General features: G+C 43.0%; 1 protein-coding gene across 1 annotated transcript; it reads left to right on the top strand.

Annotated features, from left to right (window-relative positions):
• Positions 1 to 7,202: 7,202 nt before the first annotated feature.
• On the top strand, positions 7,203 to 17,424 carry LOC127651400 (probable E3 ubiquitin-protein ligase HERC3). Its single transcript, XM_052137195.1, has 24 exons — positions 7,203 to 7,426; positions 9,444 to 9,558; positions 9,725 to 9,801; positions 9,952 to 10,173; positions 10,365 to 10,456; positions 11,341 to 11,471; positions 11,637 to 11,764; positions 11,860 to 11,930; positions 12,031 to 12,155; positions 12,888 to 12,947; positions 13,035 to 13,140; positions 13,211 to 13,397; positions 13,475 to 13,632; positions 13,734 to 13,811; positions 13,913 to 13,999; positions 14,362 to 14,430; positions 14,533 to 14,688; positions 14,804 to 14,944; positions 15,027 to 15,190; positions 15,286 to 15,349; positions 15,425 to 15,483; positions 15,752 to 15,935; positions 16,300 to 16,399; positions 16,543 to 17,424. Exons 1-24 carry the CDS (start codon positions 7,216 to 7,218, stop codon positions 16,755 to 16,757), a joined length of 3,000 nt encoding a protein of 999 aa, XP_051993155.1. The 5' UTR covers positions 7,203 to 7,215; the 3' UTR covers positions 16,758 to 17,424.
• The last annotated feature ends 412 nt before the right edge of the window (positions 17,425 to 17,836 follow it).

The raw sequence follows: 17,836 nt of genomic DNA, 5'->3' as shown, positions 1-17,836 counted from the left end.
CTGTCTATATATATCTAGCAGTCTGTCTATCTATATATCTAGCTGTCTGTCTATCTATCTATCTATCTATCTGTCTGTCTGTCTGTCTATCTATCTATATATCTATCTGCCTGTCTGTCTATCTATCTATATATCTATCTGTCTGTCTGTCTATCTATCTATCTATCTGTCTGTCTGTCTATCTATCTATCTATCTGTCTGTCTATCTATCTATATATCTATCTATTGTGGCAGCGGGGGCGTGGTCAAGCGCCCGTCCGGGAGAGAAAAGCGGTAAGGGCGCTCACACCTGAGCTAAATGATAACTAACACCTGTGTCTAATTTCAGTAACGTGAGGAGAGCGGCATAAAAGGGAGGAGCGACGGAGCATGGAGAGGGAGAACCAAGGAAGACTGTCTGATGTGTGATAAAAACTTAAGAATTAAAAACTTACCCCTTAAGTTGACGTTTGTTTCCGGCCCGCCCTTGAACTATTTCACAGTGGTGCAGAAACCCGGACTATTTTTTTTTTTTTTTGGTTACGTAATGGAACCAAGTCGCCCCATAGAGTCCTCCCAGCTGGCGGAAATCCTCCAGTCCCTCAGCTAATCTCCATCAGGGCCACCAACAAACCCTGCTTGAGCTCCGCAGGATCAAGATCGGGCGGTTCTTCGAGGTCATGCGGGCTCAGGCAGAGGACCGACTCGCTATCCGAGCCTCCTCAGCCAGGAGGCTGCGCCAGCCCCAGCCGCGACCCCGACACCACGCTACGCTGCCCCCGCCCATGTTACAGAAGATGGGGGTGGCAGATGATCCTGAGGCCTTCCTCGACCTCTTTGAGAAGACGGCTGAAATCTGGGGCTGGCCGCCTGAACAATGGGCAGCCCGGCTAATTCCTCTTCTGTCCGGGAAGCACAGCTCGCGGCACAACAACTGCCAGCGACGCAGCCTCCTGGCTTATTCTGACCTGAAGAGGGCCATTCTGCAGCGGGTTGGTCGGAGCCCGAAGAGAATCGCCAGCTCTTCCGAGTATGAAGCTGGAAAATCCGACCGCCCGCTTGGCGCTTGTTCAACGGCTCCGGACGCTTGTCGGCGGTGGCTGCTCGCTGGGGACCGCGACGCCGAGGGAGTTATCGATCAGGTGGTACTGGAGCAATTTACGCAAAGACTGCCCAGGAGAACGGGCGGAATGGGTCCAGTGCCACCGCCCGGCGCCGCTGGAGGCAGCTGTGCAGCTCATGGAGGACCACCTGGCGGCGCATCCCGAGGGCAGATGAGCCCTCCCCTCTCTCTCTCTCCCCTTCCCCTGTGTCTTCCCCTGTTTCCCCCTGTTCCCTCTCGCCTGCTCTCTCCCCAGGACCTGCTCCTGCCCCTCGCAGGCGTGGAGGATACAGTCCACCAGCTTCCCGGTCGTGGGAGAACCCGCCCAACCCTTCCCCGCCTTTCAGTCGCCTCCTCCTCAGGTGGTGGCGCTCGCCAGCACGGGTGCGGCCGCGGCGCCTGGGCCGGTCTGCTGGAGGTGCGGGACCCGACCACTTCCGGATCAGTGTCCGCTGATGGAGGTGGGGACGGTGGTGCGGGTCTCCGATGTCCCGCAGGCTGCCCCCGGTCGGGTTGGAGCGCATCGGATCCCGTAAGGATCCAGGGGTACATACCAAGCTTTGATGGATACCGGCTGTAATCAGACCACCATCCACCAACGCTTGGTTCAACCCGGGCTTTGGGCACAGCTAAACGGGTGAGGGTGAGGTGTGTGCATGGGGATATTCACAAGTATCCCATGGTGACTCTGGCAATTAAATTCGGGAGAAAAGCATAGTGTGGAGGCAGCGGTTAGTTCCTCGCCTCACCCATCCGCTAATCTTGGGTACTGATTGGCCAAATTTTAGAAATGTATTAGAGGGAGTCTGTGCGGATGGGTCCTGCATGAAAGTAAAGAGATGTGTGATGTGCGATGCTTTGGCGGGGAGGCGGAGCCGGGCCGCCCTCGGCTGCTCCAGGTGACTGAGGGAAGGGGCGAGGGGACACCCCTCCTCTCAGGGAGTTCCTTGAGGGGATTTTCCCTTGAGCAGTCGCGGATGAAACCCTTAAGCACGCTTTGACCAAGTGAGAGTAATCGATGGTCAACAACTCCGCCGGTGTCGCCGCTTCATATCCGTATTTCTCAGTTATTAAAGATCGGTTGTATAGAGTGACGAGGACGCCAAACAAAGGAGGAGGTGACACAATTGTTGATCCCACGGAGCCGCCGAAATGGTTTTCCAGGCGCTCACTATAATCCTATGGCCGGTCACCTGGGGAACGGAAAACACTTTTCCGCCTAATAGCCCGCTTCTATTGGCCGGGCATTGGCGGCGACGCCCGCAGGTGGTGTGCGGCGTGCCGCTAATGTCAGCTGGTAAACCCACCGCCACTCCCAAAAGCGCTTTGCGCTCTTCCATTGATCGAGGTTCCTTCGAGAGAATTGGAATGGACCTCGCCGGGCCATTAGAACGGACGCCACGCCGACATCGCTTTGTGTTAGTCCTGGTGGATTACGCAACGCTGTATCCGGAAGCAGTGCCTCTGAGCAACATCTCAGCACGCAGTGTTGCAGGGGCACTCTTCAAGATAATCTCCCGGTGGGGGTTCCGAGCGAAATCCTCACCCACCAAGGCACTACTTTTATGTCACGTAACACTTCGCGAACTTTACGAATTATTGGGCATTAAATCGATTCAAGACTAGCGTGTACCACCCTCAGACGGATGGACTGGTGGAACGATTTAATAAAACACTCAAAAATATGATTCGTGAAATTGCGGCACCTAAGACGCTTAGGAATTGGGATAAGTGGCTGGACCCCCTGTTGTTCGTGAGTACGAGAGGTTCCGCAAGCCTCCACAGGGTTTTCCCCATTTGAGCTACTGTACGGACGACGCCCACGCTGGGTCCTCGACGCCATCCGTGAAACTTGGGAGGAGGGACCTTCTAGTGCCAAAAATGAAATTCAATACGCTCTTGATCTTCGAAGCAAAACTCCACACGCTGGGGCAATTAACACAGGAGAATTTGCTCCAGGCTCAAGAACGCCAACGCCGGCTGTATGACAGGGGTGCTCAGCTACGGAATTTGCACCGGAGATAAAGTGCTTGTATTACTCCCAACATCAAGCTCAAAATTACTCGCCAAGTGGCAAGGACCGCTTGAGGTCACACGACGAGTAGGGGACCTCGATTATGAAGTCAAACGCATCGATAGAGGGGCGCTGCCAAATATATCACCTCAACCTCCTGAAATTGTGGAGGGAAGAGGCGGCCTCTGTGACGCTGGCAACGGTAGTTCCGAGAAGGCGGAGCTCGACCGAGGTAAACAAAGCCTGCGATCCTAACACCCCGGTTCTGTGTGGAGACCACCTCTCACCACGCCAACTCGCAGAGGTTTCCGAACTGCAAAAGGAGTTTGCGGACGTGTTCTCTCCTCTACCGGGCCGTACAGACCTCATACAACACCACATCGAGACCTAACCGGGCGTAGTGGTACGCTGTCGCTCTTATCGCTTGCCTCGAACATAAAAAAAATAGTTCGAAGAATTGGACGCCGATGCTGGACATGGGAGTAATAGAAGAATCTCACAGCGATTGGTCCAGTCCGTCGCCCTTGTTCCCAAGAGCTGACGGGTCTGTCCGCTTCTGTGTGGATTATAGAAAAGTCAATGCGGTGTCTAAATTTGACGCGCACTCCAATGCCCCGTGTTGATGAACTGCTCGATCGGTTAGGTTCTGCTCGGTTTTATTCGACCTTGGATCTAACGGCGGGTTATTGGCAGATCCCCTTGACACCAATATCCCGCGAAAAACGGCCTTCACCACGCCGCTCGGATTACACCAACTGCGGACGCTTCCTTTCGGTTTGTTCAGGGCACCAGCCACGCTTCAGCCTCATGGATAGGATCCTCAGACCGCGATACTGCTTACGCCGCTGCATATCTAGATGATATCATCATTTATAGCAATGATTGGCAGCGCACTTGCAACATCTGAGGGCCGCCCTGAGATCGCTGAGACGGGCGGGCTCACGGCAAACCCGAAAAGTGCGCGGTTGGGCGGTGGAGGTACTGGTATCTGGGGTTCCACTTGGGTCATGGCCAGGTGCGACCCCAAATTGACAAGACCGCAGGCGACTGTGACTTGCCCTAGACCCAAGACCAAAAAGGGGGTGAGGCAGTTCCTGGGGCTGGCTGGCTATTATAGACGGTTTGTTCCTAATTATTCGGATGTCACCAGCCCGCTGACTGACCTTACTAAAAAGGGAGCTCCGGATCCGTCCAGTGGTCGGAGCAGTGCCAACAGGCGCTTACAGACATTAAAGCTGCACTTTGTGGGGGCCGCTTACATGCACCTGACTTCTCTCTCCTTTTGTTTTGCAGACGGACGCTTCAGACAGAGGGCTGGGGGTCGGACTCGCGAGGTGGTGGAGGGAGAGGAGCTCGGTGCTGTACATTAGCCGGAAGCTCTCCTTGAGGGAGACTAAGTACAGCACCGTGGAGAAGGAGTGTCTGGCCATCAAGTGGGCGGTTCTCACCCTCCGATACTATCTGCTGGGGCGGCCTTCACCCTCTGCTCGGATCATGCCCCACTGCAGTGGCTCCACCGCATGAAAGACACTAACGCCTCGGATCACCCGCTGGTATCTGGCCCTCCAGCCTTTTAAGTTCAAGGTGGTCCACAGACCGGGGTGCAGATGGCTGCCGCTGACTTCCTCTCCAGGAATGGGGAGTGGTAGGCAGGCCGGATGATGCCCCGCCTGAGTCGGGCGGTGGGGGTATGTGGCAGCGGGGCGTGGTCAAGCGCCCGTCCGGGAGAGAAAGCGGTAAGGGCGCCACACCTGAGCTAAATGATAACTAACACCTGTGTCTAATTTCAGTAACGTGAGGAGAGCTGCATAAAAGGGAGGAGCGACGGAGCATGGAGAGGGAGAACCAAGGAAGACTGTCTGATGTGTGATAAAAACTTAAGAATTAAAAACTTACCCCTTAAGTTGACGTTTGTTTCCGTCCCGTCCTTGAACTATTTCACATCTATATATCTATCTATCTATCTATCTATCTATCTATCTATCTATCTATCTATCTATCTATCTATCTATCTATCTATCTATCTGTCTGTCTATCTATCTATCTATATATCTAGCTGTCTGTCTATATATATCTAGCAGTCTGTCTATCTATATATCTAGCTGTCTGTCTATCTATCTATCTAACTGTCTGTCTGTCTATCTATCTATATATCTATCTGTCTGTCTGTCCGTCTATCTATCTATATATCTATCTGTCTGTCTGTCTATCTATCTATATATCTATCTGTCTGTCTATCTATCTAGCTATCTATCTATCTGTCTGTCTATCTATCTATCTATATATCTAGCTGTCTGTCTATATATATCTAGCGGTCTGTCTATCTATACAGGTCCTTCTCAATAAATTAGCATATTGTGATAAAGTTCATTATTTTCCATAATGTAATGATAAAAATTAAACTTTCATATATTTTAGATTCATTGCACACCAACTGAAATATTTCAGGTCTTTTATTGTTTTAATACTGATGATTTTGGCATACAGCTCATGAAAACCCAAAATTCCTATCTCAAAAAATTAGCATATTTCATCCGACCAATAAAAGAAGTGTTTTTATACAAAAAAAAGTCAACCTTCAAATAATTATGTTCAGTTATGCACTCAATACTTGGTTGGGAATCCTTTTGCAGAAATGACTGCTTCAATGCGGCGTGGCATGGAGGCAATCAGCCTGTGGCACTGCTGAGGTGTTATGGAGGCCCAGGATGGATAGCGGCCTTAAGCTCATCCAGAGTGTTGGGTCTTGCGTCTCTCAACTTTCTCTTCACAATATCCCACAGATTCTCTATGGGGTTCAGGTCAGGAGAGTTGGCAGGCCAACTGAGCACAGTAATACCATTGTCAGTAAACCATTTACCAGTGGTTTTGGCACTGTGAGCAGGTGCCAGGTCGTGCTGAAAAATGAAATCTTCATCTCCATAAAGCTTTTCAGCAGATGGAAGCATGAAGTGCTCCAAAATCTCCTGATAGCTAGCTGCATTGACCCTGCCCTTGATAAAACACAGTGGACCAACACCAGCAGCTGACATGGCACCCCAGACCATCACTGACTGTGGGTACTTGACACTGGACTTCAGGCATTTTGGCATTTCCTTCTACCCAGTCTTCCTCCAGACTCTGGCACCTTGATTTCGAATGACATGCAAAATTTGCTTTCATCCGAAAAAAGTACTTTGGACCACTGAGCAACAGTCCAGTGCTGCTTCTCTGTAGCCCAGGTCAGGCGCTTCGCCGCTGTTTCTGGTGCCTGTGCACAGTGGCTCTGGATGTTTCTACTCCAGACTCAGTCCACTGCTTCCGCAGGTCCCCCAAGGTCTGGAATCGGTCCTTCTCCACAATCTTCCTCAGGGTCCGGTCACCTCTTCTCGTTGTGCAGTGTTTTTTGCCACACTTTTTCCTTCCCACAGACTTCCCACTGAGGTGCCTTGATACAGCACTCTGGGAACAGCCTATTTGTTCAGAAATTTCTTTCTGTGTCTTACCCTCTTGCTTGAGGGTGTCAATGATGTCCTTCTGGACAGCAGTCAGGACGGCAGTCTTACCCATGATTGCGGTTTTGAGTAATGAAACAGGCTGGGAGTTTTTAAAAGCCTCAGGAATCTTTTGCAGGTGTTTAGAGTTAATTAGTTGATTCAGATGATTAGGTTAATAGCTGGTTTAGAGACCCTTTTCATGATATGCTAATTTTTTGAGATAGGAATTTTGGGTTTTCATGAGCTGTATGCCAAAACCATCAGTATTAAAACAATAAAAGACCTGAAATATTTCAGTTGGTGTGCAATGAATCTAAAATATATGAAAGTTTAATTTTTATCATTACATTATGGAAAATAATGAACTTTATCACAATATGCTAATTTATTGAGAAGGACCTGTATATCTAGCTGTCTGTCTATATATATCTAGCGGTCTGTCTATCTATATATCTAGCTGTCTGTCTATCTATCCGTTTTGTTTTATGTTTTATGAAATAGCCTACTTTCATTTTGTAGGAAAGCGCTGAAGTTTCGTTTAGGCGGAAAGGCAGGGCAGTGTCACTCGCTTTCTGTTTGACTTGAGCGCCTGTGATTCAGACAGTAATTACTGCCGGAGTTTGCAGGTTGCATCGCCCGCTGTGATGTTGTGTTATTGGGGGGCGCCGGTCAGAGAGGGTCTCGGTTTAACTGACGATGTCAAACATGCGGATTGTGGTGGAATACGCGTCATGTGTCCAAAATCTGAAATACAGGACATGTCAGCGGGAAAGAGCTTTATTGGATTCATCCGGGATGGGATAGTCTCGGTGCTGAAATTGCGCAATGAAGACAATGATCATGATGACATACTACGTATGATAAACAAAATTGTTACGCTTTATGTCATTATTAGCATTAAAAGCATCCTTATGTTATATTATAGCCTAATCATTTGACTTGTCCCTTCTTTTCTTTCAAAAGAGCAAAAATCGTGGTTACAATGGAAGTGAATGGGGCCACATTTTGGAGCGTTTTAAGGCAGAAATGTGAAAGCTTATTATTTTATAATAGTCCTAACATGAATACCTCTATTCTGTTGTGTAGTGTTTGAGCTGTAAAGATGTTTAGCCACGTTTTTAAGATTGCTTTAGAGTTTATAGTGTGATGTTGTCATGGCAACGAAGTTGTAAAATTGGACAACTTCACACATAAAAGGTTAGAAAGCAATTTTATAAAAAGTCCTTTTATTTGTATAGTGCGTTTCACAACACACAATGTTTCAAAGCAGCAAGTCTTAATCTATAAATCATTGTGTAGTGTGATTGAATTTGATTGTAAATTGTGAATGAAAATTAATAAGTAATTAAATAATAATTGTTTTTATAACCCCAGTGAGCAGCTGAAGGTGACTGTGGCAAGGAACACAAAACTCAATGAGATGTTGATTAATGGAGAAAAATAACATTAGGAGAAACCAGACTCACTGTGGGGGCCAGTTCCCCTCTGGCTAACATCAAGAATATAATGCATTTACATTTGGCAGACGCTTTTATCCAAAGCAACTTACAGAGCCCTTATTACAGGGACAATCCCCCCGGAGCAACCTGGAGTTAAGTGCCTTGCTCAAGGACACAATGGTGATCCTCCTGTGGGGCTCAAACCAGCGTCCTTCTGATTACCAGATTAACAGTTATGTGCTTGAGACCACTACACCAACACCACTCCATAATGCCAATATTGCTTTTAGTTAAGAGTGTAGTAAATCATATTAAGAGTGTAGTCCATCATTAGACCGAGGTGATACAGGCAGAGATCAATGAGGTGCATCGCAGTTCAACCGGCAGGTCATTTCGTTGAGGTTCGTGAGGTCCATCTTTAAATCCAAGGTTCAGGCAATGGCACATGAAGTATCCCATGTCTCACGACTGGAGTTGGCATCAATTCATCCTCTGGGAAGTCCATCGTAATAGACTGAAGTGATGTCTGGCTGGCACCAGCTGCATTGAGTCATCAACGCCAAGCAGGAACAGAGCTGAATCTGGCCGGCTCTGGTAATATGAATCCAGAGGTGGAGACAGGGTAACAAACAGATTAATATTAGCGTAGATGCCATTCAATTTATTGCAGAGTTTCCAGTTCCGGCAGACTTAACTAATGCGCATAACTATGAGTTGATGGATAAATTAGGTGTATGCCTGCTAAATAGATGAGTCTTTAGTCTAGACTTAGTCTAGTGAGTGTGTATGAGTCCCGAACAGTGTTAGGAAGACTATTCCATAGCTCAGGAGATAAACAAGAAAAGTATATACCACCTTTTGAGGATTTTGACATTCTAGGAACTATAAACAGGCCAGAATTTAGCGATCGTAATGAACGTGATGGACTATATTGTGGTAGAATGTCACTTAAGTACAGTGGAGTTAACCATTCAAAGCTTTGTACGTAGGTAATATAATTTTTTAATTAATACGGAATTTAACAGGTAGCAATGTAGCGATGATAAAATGGGGCTAATATGATCAGATTTCTTGATTCTTGTTAGCACTCTAGCTGCTGCATATTATCACACTAAAATCATGTTAACACGCATATTGTTTAAGTCTTATGGCTATACTTTTGAAACTGAGTATTTTAATGTTTAACTATTGGCCCCATTCACTTTCATTGTAATTGCCTCACTGTAAACCAGATTTAAAAAAAAATTTTAAGAAAAGGAGGGACAAATCTAATATACATTTTTGTGGTAACTGCATTATGCCAGAAATGCTGTCATTATTGAACCCGGAATGTTCCTTTAACTAATGTTAACATTTTATAAAGTATTACCGTAACTGTTTATGCAGCTGAAATCAAAGAAGCCTACCTGATCTAAGTATTTTATTTACTCCAGAACAATTACAGATAAAGAATGATAAAATCAGATCAATTGTCTGTGGGGGAGCTGGGGCGCTCCTTCTTGATTATGGAGGAAAAGTTCTCATTATGGACAACTCTTCTATGTGCACGTATGTGACTGGATGCATAACACCAATTCCAGTGTCATTACTGAGAATAACTAGCAGTTGGCCTACATCCGCAATATCCATACAATTACAAATGCCTGTGGTGTTGTCTATAAACTATGAAATTATTTGACAACTGAAAATGTGATGCTTTGTTTTGTCCCTGTAGTCCTCTCAAAGGCCTGGACAACAGGCAGGTGATTCAGATCGCATGTGGAGACCAGCATTCAATGGCACTAACCGATGGTACTCACCATCATTCAACCAGCAGCAGATGAATAGAAAATGGCTGCCATCTATTTTTTTACCTTTCGGCTGCGTTAGATTGACTTGAATTGATAAAAATGGTGCATTTGCCAGAGTAGATATGCAGAGTTGTTCCTCTTCTCTTCTCAGATGCTCAGTTGTTTGTATGGGGTGAGAACTCTCACGGTCAGCTGGGTTTGAAGGAAGGACGATCTGGCTCTTTGACTGCTCAACATGTTCAGAGTCTGAGTGGGATTCCTCTGGTCCAGATCAGCGCTGGAGGAGACCACAGTTTTGCCTTGTCTATCTCTGGAGTTGTGTTTGGCTGGGGGAAGAACAATGCTGGACAGCTGGGCCTAGGAGACACCACAGGTCTTTTTCTTTGATAATGTGTTAAGATTATACACGTGACTTGGAATACTTGATATTTGTATCCTGATTATATCATAGCATCATAAACATTAACCAATCTGTCACCACACTTTTGTGATTAGTTAAATACAATGTCAACGCATAAATGTGATGTATTTGGAAGTAATGAACTTACTGTATTGCCATCACAGACAGGTACGTCCCAACAGATGTAAGCAGCCTGACCTGGAAGAAAACTGTGTTCATCTCATGTGGTGGGGAACACACTGCCACTTTATCAAAGGTATTATGACAGTTATAGTACATACTACATTTACCATTCAAGCCACATTATACGAGCAAGAGTCCTGTTGTTCAGCACAATTACGAGTGTGATATTGCTTTTATTCAACAGTTCGACAAGCAAGTAAATAACACTGAATAACGTATGTTTCATACATGTCTTATACAGCAAAGCATCAAGCACCATTTGCTCTTTGCACTGCTCTCATGCTCTATTTTCGAGCTAACAGTGTTTCAATTGTGAACAAATCAGTGTTTCAAAACGAATCAAAGTAAATAATCCTTATAATTCACTTTGATTGTTTCGGTGGTGCACGAATCAGTGCTTTTTATTGAATCAGTTGAGTCAGTGACTCACTCATAACATAAAAGACACTCTTTGTCACCACCTACTGGAGTAAAGATGTAATCTGCAGATATGGTCACTGAAGGAAACAGCGAAAGGAATCAAAATTAACAAATCAAAATCCCCACCACCATGACGTGACTGGCAATCTAGCATATCAGACATTTTCCCGGTGGGCCGACACACTTTGGGGCTGATCAGGGGCGGACTGGCCAGCGGGAGAACCGAGCGGGCCGGTCGCGAAATATGCCGATTGGGCCGTGTTAAGCAAAAATGAACTGGCCCAAAAAACGTTTGGGCCAGTTGCCATGTAAAATCCCGGGCCGATTTCTCTTCCCAGTCCAGCCCTGCCCACCACTATTTGGAAAGCATTGAACACAGACAAGCGGAGTGATACAAATAGTAAGCCAAGCTTGGTCTATCAAATTCGAGGACCAAAAAGATCAAGTTGTACTAAAAAAGCCAATATGAATTTATGATAGAACCATTTTATAGTAGATGTCAAGTTGATGATAAAGTAATGATAATTGTATTATCAGGGAGGCACTGTGTTTACATTTGGATCTGGACGTTTTGGCCAACTTGGGCACAACTCAATTACAGATGAACATCATCCGCGGGTGGTCGCTGAACTGTGGGGATCTAAAGTGTCCCGGATTACATGTGGGAGGTAGAATACTGTTTACAAGCTTTATAATTGGTTTTTCAGTGCATAATTTTATTCAACCATTACACATTAATGAGAATTCTCTTCTTTAATACAAATATTAACCACTTATTGATAAGTGGCTTGAGCCAAACTCAATAAGGCATTTGATTCATTCTTGCGTCCAAGAAATCACACTCTTGTGTTAGTGGAATCGTCAAAGCTGATCTATTCATTTGGATGTGGGACACAAGGGCAGCTGGGAAATGGACAAATGAGTAATCAGTCTGTGCCATTACCTGTGGAGCTGCCTACTGGTAATTACAAATCAACTTTTAGCAATGGGTTGGTTTGTTGCAGACATCTTTATATTCATGGTGTTGCTCATCGAATGACTAAATATTTTATACAGAATCGCATCATGCCTATGCAGTTGAGAAAGTCATTGCTGGGGAGAACCATTCCTTCGCCTTGTGTTTCAAGGTAGGATAAAGAGATTTCTTTCACAAATAAATAGTTTAACTACTATTTTAAATATTGGTTAATACAAATGATAGATATTCGAATTTTCTGTATTTTGTAGGAACTTGGAAATGATACCGCAACGCCTAAACCCAGTCCAAGCAGAGAGATTTTGATATTAGATGACAGAATGATTGAACGATGGGTGTCCGAAAGTGACCCAAAATCATGGCCAACAATAAAAAAGTGAGTGTTTGGCTTAATTCCATCAGACTGATCACACAGTCTGTGCTTACTGAAATTCGAAACACTGCCCCCAGTGGCCAAAGCGGTAAGCGATATTGGGCATATGGGAACATGCAAGCTCCATTGTCCTTGTGTGATGTATGTCCACAGAGGAGTGGCAAAAGCGAGTATTAAAGCAGGTTGTTTTCAGCTGTACAGGCTGTAATACAGTGAAGAGGAATGCATACTTTATAAACTGCACCACCCAATCCAAACCCCAAACATAAACCTAAACATCCATCAATGGAGTCAAAATGTGAGATTAGAGGGAAAAATTGCAACCTCTGAATCGTGCTCATCACTGATTAAGCAACATGCTTCCAGTCACACCACAGCAGAAGGTAAACACAAGCGAGCTGATGCAAAAATCTCTGTTGAAGTTGAGATGCCGCTTGTCAGTGATTTGGCATAATGTGGCTGATCCTTTGGTACTGGAACTCTTGGATACAACATTCCGACTTACCGTCTGATCATGACTCCATAAACATGGCACCATTGACTTGCTGTTTATGCTATTGTTGTAGGGTATATTTACTGTATTATGTCCATGTCACTCTTGAGATCATGTGAACTGTATGTCTAACTGTCGGCTTGGCTAACAGGACTGACATTCTTCCTTATCTTATTATTACTATTATTATTACTTATTAGCAGACACACCAGAAAGGATAGATATTGTTTTATTATTTACAGTGAAATCAACAAAGTGTTCTCATCCTCTGCCTCTCTGAATGGAAGTTTTCTCAAAACAAAGTAGGTAGACTTGTCTTGTAATTTCTCATATTCTTTAAGTAAGCTGTCCCCTATCACAGATTTTTAAGCCAATTTCTTTCTTTGCAGCTGTGACGAACATTACCAACTGTCTGTGGAGCGCTGTGCTTTAGATTTTGACCTGACTAAACAGTCTTTTGCAAAGTTATCAGAGAATAAAATGGTGATGTCAGAGGTAATCCAAAATTGACCAAAAATATCAAATCCTATATGAACAGATGTAGTTTAACATTTTTGTACCTCAGGTTGTGTGCGTCATTCGGCATACATTGCTGCCTTCTCTGGACAACAACCCAGCTGGTGTAGAAGCTTTGAGGCTTTACCTTCTCCTCCCTGAACTCATCAGCATTCTCCAGAAACACAAAACTGAACTTACTGAAGAACTGGCTTCCAAAATCCTTTGCCTGAATCTTTCTGCTCTGGAGGTGTTAGGTAAAGCTGTAGTACCTTTTCAACCATTATGTTTTTTTTATTTGTCTAAGACTGTTCATGCTATGTTATATTTTTAGAGAATTACTGGTCCAGACTCCCTGATGACTATCTCAAATGGTTGGTGGAATTATTTCGTAAAGAATCTGCAAAGTTGATTGACAAGATTTGTCTTGGTGAAACAAACATAATGAAAGGACTGCAGAAATGTTTGCAGGTCCTTCAGATGCTTTATAAGGTGCTTTCATTACACATTAGATCACAAGATATAATTTGCAATCATAGACAACTCACTGAAACCCAACTATAGCCATTTACTTTTGTGTCTGTGTTGTAAAGGTGTACTGCAGTACCTACAATGACATGATCACAAATAGGGATTTCATCATTCATGAAATCATTGATCTCCTTGACACGGTGAGAACCAAAACAACTCTGAATTCCATTTCACAAAGATAATCTTTTTGAGGGAAAACCTAAATACCACAGAATAATTTTTTCTTTTCCCCCATCAATAGCTGAAAGCCGCTGATGAAGAACGTATAAAAACATTTTTGGGTGGTGAAGATTTCAATGAAATTGAGAAACAGAGAAATTACTATATTGTGGGTATCATAGACTTCTGACCACAAGGGCAGTGGTGGCTCAGCGGTTGAGGCTTTGGGTTACTGACCAGAAGGTTGGAGGTTCAAGCCCCAACACCGCAAAGACACCACTGTTGGGCACTTGAGCAAGGCCCATGACCATGCCCATGCTTCAGGGGCACCTATCATGGCTGACCCTGACCTCAGCTTAGCTGGGATATGTGTAAACTAATACATTTCACTATATGTATGTATAATGTGTGACAATAGACCAATTATTATTATTACAAATTTCAAAGAGATGCATATTATATTTGTTATATTCTTTGTTCAAGACGTCTATAAACAATCTTATATTCCTAACATGCATTTCTTTTGTTCAGGAAACTCTTAAAATGCTGGTCAATTTCCCTTTTGTGGCTGACACTATCTCAAAACTGAACATTTTTACTGTAAGTCAGAGACAGTCTATGTTTTAATAAGTATGTTATACTAGTTTTTTTTATAATTTTATAAAACCCTAAAGCTTACAATTTTTACTTTTACCTTTCTAGTACTTGCAGCAAACTTTCTTGCAGAACAACTCGGATCTAGACTGGTTCATGCCCTGTCTCCAGAGCAACATGTTGCACATAAACCGACAATCGTTGTTGAAGGACACACTTCGGTGTCTCAAACAAGGCCTCCTCACATTTCCCCATCTATTGCAGGTAATATCGTCTTACTTAAACAGCACTTAAACAGAGAATTGGTCTGGAGCGTATTTGATTTTATTATTTTACCTAAGACATCTTGCCATATGACTGTGTGTGGTCTCCTATACAGGTGACGTTTGTTGGGGAGAACGGGGTCGATTACAGGGGCTTATCTGCCGAGTTTTTCTCCCTCCTTTCACGGTCAATTCTCACTTGGGACCAAAGGCTGCTGAAAGTCTGTGAGAATTCTCTGGCTTGGTTCAATCCTGATGTAAGTCGTGTTGTCGCACAAAAACCTGCCTCATTCCTTATGCACAGTCTCTTTACATACTATGATTTTTGTGTCTTTTCAGTGCACACACAAAAAAGATTTGTATTACATCGGCATTATCTGTGGAATGGCACTGTACAACCATCATTACATGAACATTAACTTTCCGCTGGCGTTGTTTAAGAAACTCCTCCAATTGAGTCCCACGCTAAATGATCTAGAGGAACTGTCTCCCGTGGAGGCCAGGTAAATGGTTAATGATCTGAACTGTAGGCTTCAAAATGTAATTCAAAGCAGGTTTACTTTATCTGTCAAGTCATATCAATATCGTTTTTTATTAGAAGTTTAAAAAATCTTCTCGAGGAGGACGAGGAAGTAGTGGATGTGCTCTTTTTGGATTTCACGGTAATACAGATTTTATGATTTATTTTATAACAGTGTAAATAGCTGTTTGGATGCTTACATTGGTATCTCTTTCAGGTCAAAGGTCAAGAGCTCATTCCAAATGGAAGTCAGACTCCAGTGACCAAAATTAATAGGTGGGAGCGGTATTTTAAAGTTTTGCATTGTTGGTGAAATTAGTGCTTGCATGAGAGCATTGTATTGATAATGTCATCACGAAGGTCCTTTTCATCGTCTTTTAAATTCGACACTATGTTCTATTATTAAACCGACTTTAAGCCAGAACAACAGGAAAATACAAAACAAGATTACATCCAGGGGCTACAGATGCCACAGATTTAATATGCACTTTTTAATATTGCAGTGCTACTTTGTAAGTCATTGCAAATTTCCATTTGTTTGCAGAGAGAAGTATGTGGAGTTGTACGTCGACTTTGTTTTTAACAAGTCAGTGAAGAATCAGTTTGAGCCGTTTTCAAGAGGTTTTTTTAAGGGTTGTCCAGTCAATGCCTGGAAAATATTCCACCCTGAAGAACTCCGGGATCTTTTCCATGGTTCACGTGAATATGAGTGGAAAGACCTTTGCCAGGTAAAAGTTTGCAAGTGCGTAGAAAGCACTTAAAGGGGTCATGACGTGCCTTTTTTATTATTTTAATATGTACCTTGAGGTTCACTTATAATGTTAGTAAAGTTGTTTGCTCAAAAAAAAACTGTCAAATATTTGTAAAACATTATCATTTTCCACCCTATTTCTGAACCTTGAAAAGCTTGGTTTCAACAAACGCTCTTTTTGCAGTAAGGAAGTTTTGAGTTCTGAAACTTACAGTATATTTTTATAGTACAATTAACTCTTTAATGTGAAAAGATCAAGGACATTTTGATTTCTCATGTCATGACCCCTTTAAAAATGTTAAGTATTTTTGGTAAAGCTAACTTTCTTTTACTAATGTTAGGGAGCTACCTACGAACACTGTTCTCCCTCTGATGAGCTTATTAAGAACTTCTGGACTGTTTTCTTTGAGCTGTCTGAAGAGAACAAGATGAAATTTCTACGTACGTTTTCTCTTGGTGGCTGAAGATATGTAACAACATTGAACACTTAAAAAGGAATTATGTTTTCTTATGCATCTATCTAATCTTCACCTTTATAGAATTGTAAACAGTTGGCTTAAATCTTCATATACATTCTTGTTTAGTTTTCGTGTATGGGACGGACCGTGTTCCTGCCGGAGGTCTCTCAAAGCTGGCACTGATGATTGTGCAGTTGAACCTTCCCGAGCCAGACGACTGTTTCCCAGAAGCCCAGACCTGTTTTGGCAAATTACATCTCCCCAAATACAGCAACATCGACACACTTCGCAACAAGCTAATGCATGCTATCAACTTCTGTAAGGATTTTGGACGGATGTGAAATTTCCTCGAGGAATTAGCAGACCCCATAATATATGTTTCTGACTGCACTTTGAACCTTTTTAAGAAATACATACAAAACCGAGTGATCCAAGTTAAACTGAGCTCCTTCAGTTACATATTTAATATGGTCAATTATACATGATCTATTGACCTTGTAGGGGGAAATATTTAGCTTAATGTCGTCAAATTACTTTTGTAGATTTATGTAGGTATTACAGAGAGTACAGACCTCAAATGTTTGAAATTAACAAGCACTGTTTGTGCTATATTATACAGTCATGTGAAAAAATAAGTACACCCCATGGAAATTGTTGGCTTTTTTGACATATTTGGACACAAACATTTGATCCTCTTTGAAACAGTGCCTATTAATAAAGCTCAAATACTCAAAGAAATGGTACATAAAATTGACATTTTGTATGAATTTTCATAATATAAATAAAGTAAGTACACCCCCTAGATTTATCACACCTTCAAATCCATAAACTTATAATCAGGTGTTCAAGATTGGGTACTTAGTTTTTCATAGGACTGTATTTTATTGTACTTTTTTTTAGTATTAAATCACCTTTTCACTGTTCTTACAGTTGTAAAAGTACATATAAGCACTTTATTTTTGGAATTGTTTATTGTTATATAATTAAAACGCATGTGTTTGTCACTTTATAACCACTTTACATATTATTTGACATATTGTAAGCATATTTATTGAGTAGACAAATAAAATACTTTTTCTTGTGAATGTTTCACATATTCTTTACCTTACCTGATTTATTAAGTTAACCCTTTTTCTGTCAGTTATGTTGTTGACATTACAAAGGTGCTAATGAAATGGGAGAAAAAATGGTTGTTGTCTTTCAAAGCTTGATTTATGGAGATATGGAGATTACAAATTATGAAATCCATTTGATTTTTTAAATGCTTTCTGCATAAATACAAAACTTTTAAATGTATGTCATAACATTGTCAGCATATTAATATGTCAGTGAGAAAGGAACGTCAGTGGCAGATAAGGACACCATGATCGTAGTGATATTACTTTTAATTACTTTATCCCAGTCCGTATTTCCATACTGA

Source organism: Xyrauchen texanus, chromosome 11 (assembly GCF_025860055.1).
Source record: "Xyrauchen texanus isolate HMW12.3.18 chromosome 11, RBS_HiC_50CHRs, whole genome shotgun sequence".
Taxonomy (NCBI): domain Eukaryota; kingdom Metazoa; phylum Chordata; class Actinopteri; order Cypriniformes; family Catostomidae; genus Xyrauchen; species Xyrauchen texanus.
The sequence above is the reverse complement of the archived record's forward strand: the minus strand, read 5'-3'. Positions and strand labels throughout refer to the sequence as shown.

Bases quoted from the DNA above. Each gene is read 5' to 3' on its own strand.
- LOC127651400 (XM_052137195.1), top strand. From the start codon at position 7,216: ATGTTGTGTTATTGGGGGGCGCCGGTCAGAGAGGGTCTCGGTTTAACT. The intron at 11,765-11,859 runs GTAATTACAAAT...TATTTTATACAG, and splicing joins ACCTGTGGAGCTGCCTACTG to AATCGCATCATGCCTATGCA. The intron at 11,931-12,030 runs GTAGGATAAAGA...TGTATTTTGTAG, and splicing joins CCTTCGCCTTGTGTTTCAAG to GAACTTGGAAATGATACCGC.